This window comes from Tinamus guttatus, unplaced genomic scaffold, assembly GCF_059628265.1.
Source record: "Tinamus guttatus ecotype Peru unplaced genomic scaffold, ASM5962826v1 Tinamus_guttatus_pri_ptg000366l, whole genome shotgun sequence".
Lineage (NCBI taxonomy): Eukaryota > Metazoa > Chordata > Aves > Tinamiformes > Tinamidae > Tinamus > Tinamus guttatus.
Genome location: NW_028288900.1, coordinates 437640 through 451248, shown reverse-complemented (window position 1 = coordinate 451248; position 13609 = coordinate 437640). Strand labels below are relative to the sequence as shown.

At 47.7% G+C, this 13609-nt stretch overlaps 2 protein-coding genes across 2 annotated transcripts in view; one reads left to right on the top strand and one right to left on the bottom strand.

Annotated features, from left to right (window-relative positions):
• Positions 1–796: 796 nt before the first annotated feature.
• RNF146 (ring finger protein 146) lies at positions 797–2597 on the top strand. Its single transcript, XM_088530311.1, has one exon. The coding sequence runs from the start codon at positions 856–858 to the stop codon at positions 1888–1890; it is 1035 nt and encodes a 344-aa protein (XP_088386437.1). The 5' UTR covers positions 797–855; the 3' UTR covers positions 1891–2597.
• Positions 2598–6822: 4225 nt separating this feature from the next.
• Positions 6823–13609, bottom strand: part of ECHDC1 (ethylmalonyl-CoA decarboxylase 1) — a 31046-nt gene continuing 24259 nt past the window's right edge. The window contains exon 5 of the mRNA XM_088530325.1: positions 6823–7553. Within this exon, the coding sequence (XP_088386451.1) occupies positions 7148–7553 (406 nt within the window). The 3' untranslated portion in view covers positions 6823–7147. The remainder of the gene's footprint in view (positions 7554–13609) is intronic.

Genomic DNA, 13609 nt, shown 5'->3' with positions numbered 1-13609 from the left:
AATAGCACAGACTGCCAAAGGAGCCCTGCTCTGTGTTTATTGTTTGTTTGGTCTGCTCTTTTTACAGTTAGTTACAAGAATCAGTTTAATAGAATAGACTAACAGCAATAAGACACAGCCAGGAAAGGCAGAGGGAATGAGTGCCTTTACAAACCAGTCAAATAGCAGTGGTGTTAAGTAAGTACTTCAGATTCTGCGCTATACCTCCCCTTCTGTTGGACTGAGGCAGTTCCTTCTGAGGTGGACGCAGCTGAACCAGGGAATTCCTGACGTGGTGTTCAGGAAACAGAAATGTAGGTATTTCTTTGAAAAAGCCGCCCCCGTTTCCAAATCCGACGCGTTCTGCAGCCCTGTGGTAGTTTGAGGGGCCGTGTGCGGAGCTGCTTGGGGAAGCAGAAGAGTGTGGGGATACTCGGCGGGATGCTGCCGGCAGCGACATTTTGCACCATGGAAACCTGGCCTGAGGCTCAGTTCTGGCAGTGCCATAATCCAGGTGATGATGACCAGAACGGTGTGAGTTGTGTGAACTTGCTGGATAATGTGGTGTGGCAACGTGACGGGAGCGAAACGGAGAGGTGGGCAGCTAGCCAAAGAGTCTCCAGATACTCCACTTGATCTCAGCTCGAGAAACAGAATGTTAACCTGTCACTCTCTTTTAAAGCTGACCTTCATAAATGATACCTTAATTTAAGGTAAGCATCTTACGATGATCTTGAAGAGTTTTCGGTTGGACCCGATAATCTTGAAGGTCTCTTCCAACCATAACGCCTCTGTGTGGGTGGTGCTGTTGGGGGTGAGGTACCGGTTCAGGTTGACGCAATAAACTGATTTGCTCTATTTTTGCTCCTCCGTAGGATGGCTGGCTGCGGTGAAGTGGATCATTCCATCAACATGCTTCCCACCAACAGGAAGACGAGCGAGTCCTGCGCTAGCGCCGCTCCTTCGCTGCCAGTGCCCGAGTGCGCTATCTGTCTGCAGACCTGTGTCCACCCGGTGAGCCTGCCTTGTAAACACGTCTTTTGCTACCTGTGCGTGAAGGGGGCCTCCTGGCTCGGGAAGCGCTGCGCGCTCTGCCGGCAGGAGATTCCCGAGGATTTTCTCGACAAGCCAACCTTGCTGTCACCCGAGGAACTCAAGGCGGCAAGCAGGGGCAATGGAGAGTACGCTTGGTACTACGAAGGCAGAAATGGCTGGTGGCAGTATGATGAACGTACCAGCAGAGAGCTGGAAGATGCCTTTTCCAAAGGCAAAAAGAGCACTGAAATGCTAATTGCTGGGTTTCTGTATGTAGCAGATCTTGAAAATATGGTTCAGTATAGGAGAAACGAGCACGGACGGCGCAGGAAAATAAAGCGGGACATAGCAGATATACCAAAGAAGGGGGTGGCCGGACTGCGGCTGGACTGCGAGGCCAGCGGCGCCACCGTGGTGCGCGAGAGCTCCGCGGACGGCGCCGACAGCGAGGCCGCCACGCCGGGCGCCGCGGCCGGGCAGCCCCCCGCCGCCGCGAGGCCCCTGCCGCCACGGGACGGTCACCCGGCGAGTCCCGCGACGCCCTCGCCTGACGCAGGCGCTGCTCTGGAGAACTCTCTTGCCCAGCTGCACCTGGGCACAGACAGCGCTGCTGAAAGGAGCCACAGGGGAGAAGGGGAGGAGGGCCATGGGTCGCCGTCGGCCGCCAGAGTGCCCGACGCCCCTGCAGAGGAAACAGAGTCGGATTCCAGCAGTGACAGCGAGGCCACATCTTCCCCCGCGCAGCCTGGCCCGGCCTCTGCCCTGTGGAGACAGCCGAGCACGACGCAGGCGGCAGTGGAGAGAGCAGCGGCAGCGGCCAACAGCAGCACCAGGTCTAGGAGGCCGGATGGACAGTGCACAGTTACGGAGGTTTAAATCCAGAGCTCCACGAGTAAAAACTCAGTGCTGTATCTGCACACTTGCTGTCCACGGTGGCACTGCGCTCAAACCTTGCCGTGCAGCTGGGGGGAGGTGGGTGAAGGAGAGAAGCGGATCTGGCCTCTGTAACCTAAGTAAGTCTCACTAACATGTCTCAGCTGGAAGACTCTCTAACTGTAAGAAACTGGGTTGTCTGGTTAATGGTTGGAAAGCCGCTTAGCAATACCCAGTTTTCCTGAAAGTGTCTTGTGTTCATTTTGTAGAATTTTCCCCTTGAAAATCCTCGATCCCTTTTTGGCCAATGTATATCTACTGTACAACTTGAGTTGTCTTCATTATCTGACTGTTGCATTAAGTGTCTTACTACTTTCTGCATGGATTGATGTATGAAAAGAACACTAAAGGAATGTGGGAGCGGACAAGGTGTTGGATGTGAGCAGGTTGCCTAATTTAACGTGAGAAAAATAGATGTGAGTTTGGAGTTAAAATGTGTTTTTACTAGACAGAGCAATCATTTACCTTCCTTAATGGAAATGTAAAAATGCTGTTAACTTTTGTTGCAAACTCTTTACCTATATACTTTTCATGGCATTTTCACTGGCTTTGCCATCTAGTCCTTGTAGTTTTGTTTTTGAGGTCTTGGATCTGTCTAGTTTTTGTTATGGAATTTATAATTTAATAAAACCACCTTTTATCAGTAACAATAGTGGATATGTCTCCACTTGAGTTAAACATCATTGGATGAACATTAAATGAAATTACCCTAAACCAGCTTCCTGTGCTTGCTGAAAGGGAGGATGGGCTTTGGATGCTATCTTGAAATTCTGGCATCTCTGACTGCATCACAGCATAAGGCCATAGCAGTCTATGTCTCTGCTGAAGTAATGTTAACTGGGGCCTTAATGTTTACCCTTGCTTAATCTTTACCCTTTCTCAAGAGCTGACCAGCTCACTGTGCTGTTACAGTGGGCAACCATGTTGAAATAAGAGGGTTAAGTAATCAAATTTGATCTTAAAATGAAGAATGTTAAGGACTAAACTGCTCTGTACCTGTTCTTCACAGCAAAACTAGTGACAGCACAGAAAGGATTTTGTGTGTGTACTGGACACACAACTCCAGCATTAGCCCCAAATGCTACACAACAACATCTGCAGATTACAGAATTTGAGGAAGCTGGAGGTTGAAAAGTGCAGCTTGCTTTTTGTCTATGGCAATTGTTTTAGATTTTGCAAATGAAGACACAGCATCAGTTGGTTTCCAGCTTCATCTTTATGAGAAAGTTAATTCAGGTGTGACTCTGACTGCATGTGCCCCTGAATGGATTAAGAATGGGTTAAGAGTAGTTATGTAAGTACTTCAGCTCTTCAAGCAAAAGGTGCTTAGATCTACCTCCATTTGAAGAGAATTAAAGGGAGGGCTTTGCTTGTTTGTTCTAATCATGGACTGAAATTTCTCCCTTTTAAGGGAGGTGGGTCTTTCCTGAGATGATGACTTCCATCCATGCCAGTTCTGGGCAGAACTTTGCAAGTTCTTGAGTTTCTGGGTCCCTTGTCCACAGCTGAGATAGAAGGTAGATTAATGCATAGGGAGTGGGAAAGAGAGGGGCAAGGAGGAGAACAGCAGCAGGGGAGGATGCTCACTGGAAACTTTTTCTTTGTGCTAAAGGAAGTCCATGTGTAGCTGGCAGAGTTTTACTATCACAATCCACTGCTGGATTCTAAAAGGGAACAGAGGACTGGGAATTTTTTTTTCTTCCAGCTGTTAGCTTGCTTGCTTCTTTCTCTGTTTTGAGTTAGTTAGCACGCAGTGACTTTAATCAGAATCAATTTGTGCTATAAAAATATACCCTAAAAACACTTCCTCTATACTTACACGCATTTCTCTTAATGTGGATGGCATGTATTGTTAAAAGCAAAAGGCAAAATACAGATCTTTTGGGGCTGAAAGTCCTGAAAAGTCTACAACAACTAATTTTATCTGTGACTGTCCTTGGGGGCTCTTGACTGTGGTAGAGAGATGGGCCTCAGCTTTAGCCAAACACCCAAAATGTTGTCTTTGGCTCCTGCTGGCTGACTGCAGCTGTGAATTACTAAAATTAGTTAAAGTCAGGCTGCTAAGAGCTTAATAATAGCCAGTCACCAGCATGGCAACTGCGCTCTGCAGATGAAGTGAGGAATTAATAGTTACTTTTTCTTTCTGTCTTATATTTAAACCATTACCTTCAGGAGGGGACTCTATCCTGTCACTTGCACCAAAGCCGCAGCTATACTGCATTACATGCGCACTAGGGCAGAAGGGAAAGGATATTAATACAAAGCCGTATTGCACCTCTCCGGTTTCGCCAGAGCAAGCGCCACAAATGCAGGAATCCCATCTCCTGATAAACAAACAACCTCATTACAAGCCCAGGCTTCGGTTGCCAAGATATTCTTGCTAAAATTGCCCCTGTGGCAAGAGTGCTTCTGTCACCGGTGGGCAGCAGCAACGATGATAAAGGAACCTGTGGCCGGAGGCGATGCCGAGGGGGCCGGATCCAACCGTGCGGCGCTCGGCCCCGCAGCCGCAGCCTGCCGGGGCGCTGAGGCTGCCCCGCGCAGAGGCCAGGGAGCAGCGTCGGCCTTTCGCAGGGCGGCATCGAGCCGGTCTGCGAGCGAGGAGCTGCCACGGAGCCCCCAGGACGCGCAGAGGCAGCGCTGAAGTGGGAGGCTGAGGGTAACATTGCTGAGCACGGGTTTCTAGGTTCTTTTGTGCATTTAGTTCGTTTTGGCTCTTAGGGCATTCCCAAAGGGGACATAGTCTTTAATAACTGTAAAGAAAATAAATACAAATAGCCATGACTTACAGGTTATAGGTGTTTGCTGTTTTAAGATGATAAGCAGCTGCTCTGTGAAATGAAGCTAGGTTTGAAACAGATAAAAATAATCCCAGTTTATGCGACTCTGTGTGGGGCCATCACGTGTTAGCACTTAGGATGGCTTAGTTGGGCTGGTTTTCATATGAAAAGCTATATTTATTAGCTATGAAACAAAACAAAAAGTAAGCTTACGTGAATACAACACCTCATGAAGCTGCTCGCCAAACCGCTGATCAAAACTACTCCATTCTTCTGAACACCGTATCATCTGGGTTTGGTGTATTTGTGATTCCAGCTGACCAGAGGATGAAATGAGCTTCTGAGACTGCCCTGCTCATTGCTAGTACCAGCTAATTATTTGTGCATTTCTTAGAACCAAACATGGGCCTGTGATACAGGAGAGGAGGGGTGGGTAAATGCACTGCCTGAAGTGAGGAATAAGCTCCTTGTCTATAAACCAACATGGAAAGGGGTCCCCAAGAGGTTTAGATACTGCATTTCACTTGCTGGCAGCACAGGTTTTGTTCAGAAAGCGTAGGTACAAGCAATTCATTTTTCTCCTACCGTTTCATCTACAATCTGATCTGAAAAATCAAAATGATCCAAGGGTCTCGAGTTCCAGAATCCCTCCCTCATGAAACTTTAAAAGCTTCATGAAAGATGGAACAGTTTCAACACTAAACAGCCCAGTAATGCCTTACTGTGTTAACATATCCTTATTTCAGAAGTCTTGTGCTTGAAATCCTTCAGAGCATAGGAAAGAATCATCCAGCAGCAGAGAGAACCGAAAAAAGTTTCCCAACAACTGAAAAAGGGCACACAAAGCAGATCAGTACTCTCCCCATTCTCCCCTTTAAATTGCAAATAAAAACGGGCCTTTATTTTGAGCAGAAAGCCAGCTGAAGTTTCCCTCCAGCAGCAGATTCAGGTGCAAAGGCAGAAAGGAAGGAGCAACGGAAGAGAACAAGTTCCTCAGCAAGGACCCTTTTGGCTGCTCCTGGCTATACTTGCTTCCCATCGCAAAAGCCCTGCAGTGAAACACCCCCAGCAGCTCTAAGGACCTGCTTTGAGGCTAAAGAATCTAACAGGCAATACAGAACCTGCATCCCTTAGTTAACCTGGCCCAAGATCCTCCAGCCCCCTTACTTACCCTATGGACTAGAACTGAGGAATCCTGCCATCCTGTAGGAGCCACAACACCTATTTCCATCCAAGGAATCTCCTGCCTCTGCTCAGGGCCCTTGTGCCGGGCACCCTCGCCTCAGCTCCGCCGGGGCCGGCACTGGGGAGGCCTCAGGCCGGCCTCACCCGAGGCCAGCGCGCTCCGCTCCGCAGCACGGGAAGCCCTCGGTCACGGACACGGCTGCAGGGTTTTGCTCTCAGAGATATTTTGCTTTAAATCAAGCCTCATCTGCCTAAGCAGGGGCTCAGTTTCTAATTCCTAAAGAGAAAATTCTCCCCACGGAGTTACCTAACTAAGTGCTTGCACAGTCACTGGCATGAAGGGAAGTCTGAGTTCCAAATCCTTTGGTCTTTCACAACCTTAATGTGCCCTACCAGCAAAAATACTCTGGACTAGGGTATTTTTTACCAGACAGATCCATAGAGAAGTCTTTCAAGGGAACAGAAAGAATCACCATCCAATAAAGGAAAAGCATTCTGGGGAAGTGCACATCATGGCTTCCAATACTGCAGCACGATCCTCAGTAGAGAAAACAGGTCAGCACCTCTGCACGTGCCCAGTGGCACAGATCCAGATCACAGGAATATGCCTATGGGGTTAGATGGTATCTGGTTCCTGCAGCAGCAAGACGACACCTAAATGTATTTAAGGATTTGGATCCGGAGCACTGAACAAAGGCTGTAAGTGCCTCAACGTGTTAGAGCTGCTTCTATAAAAATCACCATAAAGTTCAAAGTCCTTGGTTACTTCATCAGCAAATATACTAAGAATTGATTGGAAAAAAAAAAAATCTATGCTCTCATCAGTTATTGTCGCATCAAAGCTGTTTTAAGATGCTGGTCACACATTGGAACAACTAATTGTGCAGCTTTAGATGCACCTGTTCTGCAAATAAAATTCCTCTCTCAAGCAATTCATTTCCATACCAATTAGAAAAACAAAATTAGCTCCAAAGAAAGTCTTCGGCCTCATTCCAGAAGAATTATAGTTTCATTCTCAGCACGGTACTTACCTTTACGTGCTAATTTCACTAATCTCCATTCAATGAGTGATTAGAACAGAGGATTTCCTCGTGGTTGCACAGCAAACACATCTGCCTAATGTGAAACACAGGAATGTTAACACCAGTTTAAATGAAGAAGTTCTTAAATGAATCAATTTAATGTGTGCTTCAGTGAGAGTTTTGGGATCAAGAACATTTCTTACACACTGATCATCATCTGTGTTTTGTTCTTCGAAGCAACGCCTGCAAATTGGCAGGCCCACCCCACACCGTACCGAAAATGTCCCTCTCTGTCCTTAAGGCAGTTTCTAGCGGTAGCTCTTTTCCTGCTGTAACCACCTTTTTCATGGCCCGAATCACGCTGGCTGGCGCGTCCGTGTGCGCCCTCAGCCAGGCTCGCGCTTCTTGTAAGGACGCGGTTTCATCGGGCGACGCCAGCGTCCCCTCCGACAGGCCCAGGCACAGGGCTCGCTGCGGGTCCACGCTGAGGGCCCCGCTCAGGAGGCGGAGGGCAGCGCTGCTGCCCACGAGCCGCACCAGCCTCGCCGCTCCTCCCCAGCCGGGCACCAGACCCATCGCCTTATGGACGAATCGGATTTCGCTTCCCGGAGCCATCAGCCTGTCGATGGGAAACAAACATCCACAGGTCAATCCGTGCATCAGTTCCAACGCTCAGCGCTCGCTTTGCTGTTTTAAATGGATACAACGCAACAGCACGCAGACCCTCCCAAACAGCAGGTGCCTGGAAAAGCTCAGTTTTCACATCCTCCAGTGACTTTAAGTGCAGCTCTTGGACCTTCTCAAAATGAGAGAGAGAGCAAAGGCGTGCTCAGTGCCCATGCTGATACTGGTAATCAGAAGTCAGCTCTAAGAACTGTTTGAAAACAGAATGAATTGCAAAGATGGAGGGCACATGACAGTGCCAACACTATCTTTCTAATTCATGCCTAAAACAACAAGGTTTTGGCTAAAATCAAGCAAACTAAAGCACAAAACTGATATCCCAAGAGGTTGGATCATGGGTTTAGTAGTAACCTGCAGTGGGGAAGATCTATCAGCACCCATATGCTTGATTATAGCCGAGTTTCATTTTTGCTTGTTCCCTGTTGTATGAGGTATGTCTGTGCTTGATTTCCCAACTATTCAGTACGGTAAGAGAGTCAGGATGGATGTTCTATTTATGCCCTACAATGTATGATCGCATTGCTTTCTCTTTATGCCTTACAACGTGTAACGGAATTGTTCCAGAAGGCAGAATCACATACCTATTTTCAAAGATTTCACGTCTTTTGCTTCATTTTTCTAGTCTGTCACCTCCCTTATTTTAGAGCTCACCCTGGGGTTGATTAAGCTCTCTCCCTGGAGGGGCTCTGCAGCAGTGGATTGCGCGCTCTCTACACAGTGTTCACAGTGACACATATTAGCTTAGTAGAAAAAGCCTCTAGAAATAGAAATATACAGAGAAAAGAGGTATAGAAGCAGATGAGTATTTGCTCTTTCTTAACATTTTCTTCTGCAGTATGGTTGCTTGGCTGCTACTTCTAAGACAAAGGATGTAAATTATACTTGTGAAACAGGAGATTAACTTCCAACCAAGCACTAATTGGCTTTCTGAAGATAAATCATGTAGTACCAAAATCTACACACAAGCCTGTTTCCTAGCAATGCCATTTTTCCTAGTGAAAATACCGATGCGGATATCTTTAAGAGGCGAAACAGAAAGAAAGCCTTTCAAAATGCGACAACTCCGAGGCCCTCGCAGTTTCTGGATGTGCTCAGCATCACCTTGTTGGGTTATTTCTACTCTTGAGCAAGGCGCCGTCAGCATTCGGGACACACTACAAAGCACCAACACCTCACCCCGACCCGGCGCACTGCGCAAAGGCAGCGGCTGACGAGGCAGGGCCTGAAGGGCATTTTGTAGGGATCGGTGCAGGAAGGCTGAGCGGCAGAGGGACGACAGCAGAGCGCTGCAGGGGAGGGAAGGCTTCCAGCCAACCTGAACAAAAACCCAACAGCTCCTTGGAAATTCGACTCTGTCCTCTTCAAAAGGAGGAGTCTGCAAGTATTTCAAAGTTCCTTTTTTTTTTTTTTTTGGCTTAGCTTACTCTGCATTTTGCTGTACCTTATAGGAAAAAAAAATAGGTTCATGATCCAAATTTGGATTTATTTGAAGAAATCCTTATGATACGACTCCCCTCCCAGCCCTACAACATCATCCATTTACACAATGATATGGTTCTTTAAACTTCCGTGGATTCTGCTGGAAGTCAGTTATGGCTCTAATTCTCCCCCGACTGATACCATTCACTCTGGATTTATCTCGGCTATGACACAGCACCCAGTGTCCCACTGGGAAATCAACGATGAAAACTTCATTGAGGGTTTAGTTCTAGCTGTGCTGAGTAACATGAAACATTTTTTCTTAAAGGTTAATGTGCAGCAAGCTAAGGCTTTCTCGATGCTAGACAGTTTGCAAGCAATCACTTAACATGGCACAACAGATTACCAAGATTTGTTGTGCTGTTTGACTGTTAGATAGCCCCAGGCATTTAGATTTGGGCCTTAAGGACAGAACTCAGCGGAGGTTCATACACCGAGTCATATTTTATGTTAGAAGCACAGCCAAACCATCAGAGTCAACCATTTGAGGCAGCTCCTCAGAAGCCACTGAGATAAGTAGTAGTCAGCAGAGGGATAAGGGTGGTCTTGGACTGTGTTCAGGCTTAAGAAATGTCTGCGTTTGCTCAGACTTTTCAGTTCCAAATCCTGCCCTGAAGTTACGCTGCTGCTTCTTGCAGAAGCCACCTACCAAACGTGTGTGTTAGCTGCAGCACTCGGTTCCTATGTCCGAGCAAGCAGGGGAGATCTGAGTGCAGGCTCTGTGCAACCCAAGGGGCAGCGACCACTGCTGAGCTGGCCTGGGACCCGTCCCTCTGAACATCACCAGCTGCAGCCTCACAAAAATATTTCCCTTCCTGGTTTATGAAAGAAATTGAGTCTATTTTTGGAGACATGGCAGATCTAATCTGAATTTATGTAAGAAAAGTACATCAAGTATTACTCAACACAAAGATGCACACATTTCAAGCTGAAAAGAACCATAAGCAGCATTATATTCTTAAGCTGTTTATTTATACCTCATGCTCCCAGTACTGGCCTTGCCAGAGACACAAGGCTGGATGAATACTAAACGAACCTCTGTTTTGACTCAGTATCCCTGCTCCTGTCTTGCAGGTCAAAAAAATTAAAATCTAGGTCTCCTGCATCTCAGGGGAAGGTCGTACTGCTAGGCTCCTAGGCACATGAAAATTGTTTATCGACCATGACTCAAGAGCTAAGGATCTGTGGCCCTTACAGAGAAACATCCTTGAGAAGCGTGAAGTGCAGCTAAATCCTCACAGCTTGAATCGGAAATAAAAGCTAAGGTACAAGCGAGCACAGAAGTGCAACAGGAGCCTTTCAGAGCGCTTCAGCTCTGTGTTACGAACACGAAACACCCCTAGGAAGCAAGCAGAGCTACTGTGGGCTGCATCCAACTTCGGGTTAGTCATAAAGCAAACGAGCCACAGCAAATGTTCCTGCTGCCCTTTTTAAAAGATCCACTATGCGTTACAAGTCCTCCACCTTTGATGAGAAGATTCCTCCAAACACCCTGTGCTATTTCATCGTGCCTACGGACTACCCACCGCCGCGTCGCATCACGAGCGACGCAGATGACGAGCGAGCCTCGTTGGCCAGGAACGACAGAGCCCAGCAGCGCCCACCCTCGACGGGCCCCGCGTGCCCCCTGCCCGGGCGCGGGGCTCGCCAGCCAACAGCTCTGCTTGCCCCTGCTCAAGGACTCGCTTCACCTCCCACATACCCAAAGCAGAGGCTTACACAATGAAGGCCAAAAATGTAACGCTGACAAAAACGTTTTCCTCATTTTTTCATATCTGCTTTTTCTATCTGCTACTGAACTGCTCCACCACGTATAATCAGCTCGTCAGGGAGAATTAAGAGTGTATTAACATCTGTGCCAGCTCTTACTTCATCATTTCCAGATTCTGAGGTATGAATTATATTCAGCAGTCTGACAAGACACTAATGAAGTGCAGGGAGGTACAAAAGCCTTCCTCTATTTCATGTATTCTTGGAGCTCGTACCGCGATGCTTATGAACATCACGACTGAAGAAGGATGGACATTAAGCGTGTCTCCAGCAATGTGGATTTTGTTCCCATCCCTGTTTGACATCCAGTGTCATGTAAGGACGCAGCTCCTCAGCTCCCTGCGCGCAGGCGTGACGGACACGTGGCGGAGCGGGGAGGGCAGCTCCACGCAGCGCGGCACAACCTGCTTCTCACCCGGTGTCACACGGAGCCAGCGCAGCCAGAGCTGCGGCTCGTTACCTTAGCGGCCCCCTCGCAAACGCCTCGGCCTCCGGTGCCTCCCACCGCCTGCCCTCAACCTACCCATCAACACAACCAACAGCAAAAGCCTGGGGGCTGCAGGCAGCTCCCTCACCAAATCTGCTACCTTGACCTGCTCTCCAAAGTCTTGCTAAGATCCATCGACCAGGTGATTGAGCCAACACAAAACGCTCCAAAAGCAGAGCCCAAGGCCCACACAACACAGCTGAAGCACACACACAGTTCTACCATGCTGTAGAGCAAGAGCTCATATCAACTAAGACCTCTTACAAGAGAACTATACAGTTTTGTAAAATATGGACGGCAGGGCACCCAGGCAAGTAAAAAGCAATGGCCATGGTCAGCTACGCCTGCGTTTTGGCTTTCTGCCATTTCTTAGTGAAAAGAGCAGGAATATGGTATTGACATCAAGGGCTTTCAACAAACCAGCCAAGCCACACACACAACTATTTTCAGTGCAAGAAAAGACAGGCATTAAAAGGAAAAAAGAAGAAAACCACACAGAAAATCATAACCGAGAAAAAAAAAAAAAAGTTATCAGGATGAGGGCCAAACATTTCCTTTGATGAACAAACAAAAGAAAACCAAAATTGATACACAGTCTAGTCATACACTTTCCACAACTGGTACATTTTTCTAACACACGCTTCAATATAGCATCAGCTTAATTAACCTTTGCTAAATTAAGCAATAGCCCTGTTATGCTGACATGTGGCCAAACCAGCTTTTTAAAAACACTCATTGCTGGGAAGCGCAAGTTCTAGAATTCGTCAGAGGTCAGATATTACATTACCTGTGGATGATGTTTATCAGGCAAATGCATCTCATTTGTCCAGGTGGGCATGAAAATTTGACAATCCTGCTTGCAAGTAACAAAGCCTCAGATGTAACCAGTTTAGAATTTTGTAACTTCATTTGGCAAGTATAACCGAAACTGTCAACATCCAAATCCATGCTGGCTGATAACTGAGCAGGAAAGCATGCCTGTTTTTGCCTTTTTCCCCAGTTTCTTACCGCACGTTCTCAACACTCAAACTGAAATCCCTGCCCCATCACTTCCCCTGCACATCGCACTTCATAGCATCACTTCACCTCCCCTAAACCTTCCTCCCCTAAACCAACCCAAGAGGCTCTGCAGACCCCAGGACTGGTGGGGATTTCTTGTTGCAAGTGCCTGAGACTGAGGCAAGGGATGCAAAGTTACACAGGTAATACCTGATCTGCTCCCTTCTCATCTTGCTGATGCAGGCAAAACCCACAAGAAGAGTCACCTGGGTGCTAGAGCTATACAAAGCGCTGCCAAATACATGCAGTAAATGCATGTATTAGCCAGCTGTCACTTGTAACAATAAGTGAAAGCAGGAGGGAGTTGTGGCTGTTGAGTTTACAGCATCAGAGTGAAGAACTGACCTACCAGTTCCCTTTGTCTGTAAAACAAAAGAACTGATTTCTGATTAAACAACAGTCCCTCTTTATTGCAGGTTGGTCCAGCGCGCCATGTAAATCATGACCACTAGAACTTTGGCCTTGCAAAGAAAATACCTTCAAAGTGAGCAGCTGGAAAAAAAAATCACTGTTCAGATGAGGGAAAGGGGTGGAGCTAGATTTAAAAAATATATTTCCCTGAAGGAGAGCAATCATCTTGTACCTTTATGGGGGCAGAGGCACTGCCATAGCTCTCCGGAGGTGAGCACCAACCATAGGATGTGAGGAGCCAGGATCCCTGGATCCTGGAATCCCTAACACAGCTCAAGAAGCCAAGGCCCACCGGCGCCTGCGGGAGCATCCTCAGCCCACGGCAGCACAAGGCTCCACCTACAGCCAGCAGCGGCCCCGCAAACCTCGCCAGGGCCTCGAGAGCCCGGCCTGCCCTCCCCGCTCCCTCTCCAACACCTCGTGTCCCTCCGCTGCCCATGTCCAGCGCCGAATCCCCCTGCGGTAGCTGCTCCCAAAGCTAGAGCCAGGCAGAGGCACCCGCTATCCTGGGCCTTTTCCCTGCACATTTCTAAGCCCAGCGCTCCCCACTGCGCGTGGACAGATGCTAACATGGGTCAGGCACTGCAGCACTTGCTTAGCATTAAGACGCTTTCCAGAATAGTAAAATACTAAACTCAAATTCTTGAGGCCTTATGCACGAACACTTCTTGGCAATTTGCTGCAATAAATAAATAAAAAGTCATCCCTACCTTCACCATAATCTTCTAACAAAAGAAGTCATTTCTGAGTACAGCTTTGAAAACAAGACGAACCACTGTCTTGAC

What these genes read in the sequence shown, in the direction of transcription:
- RNF146 (XM_088530311.1), top strand. Translation starts at nt 856, where the DNA reads ATGGCTGGCTGCGGTGAAGTGGATCATTCCATCAACATGCTTCCCACC.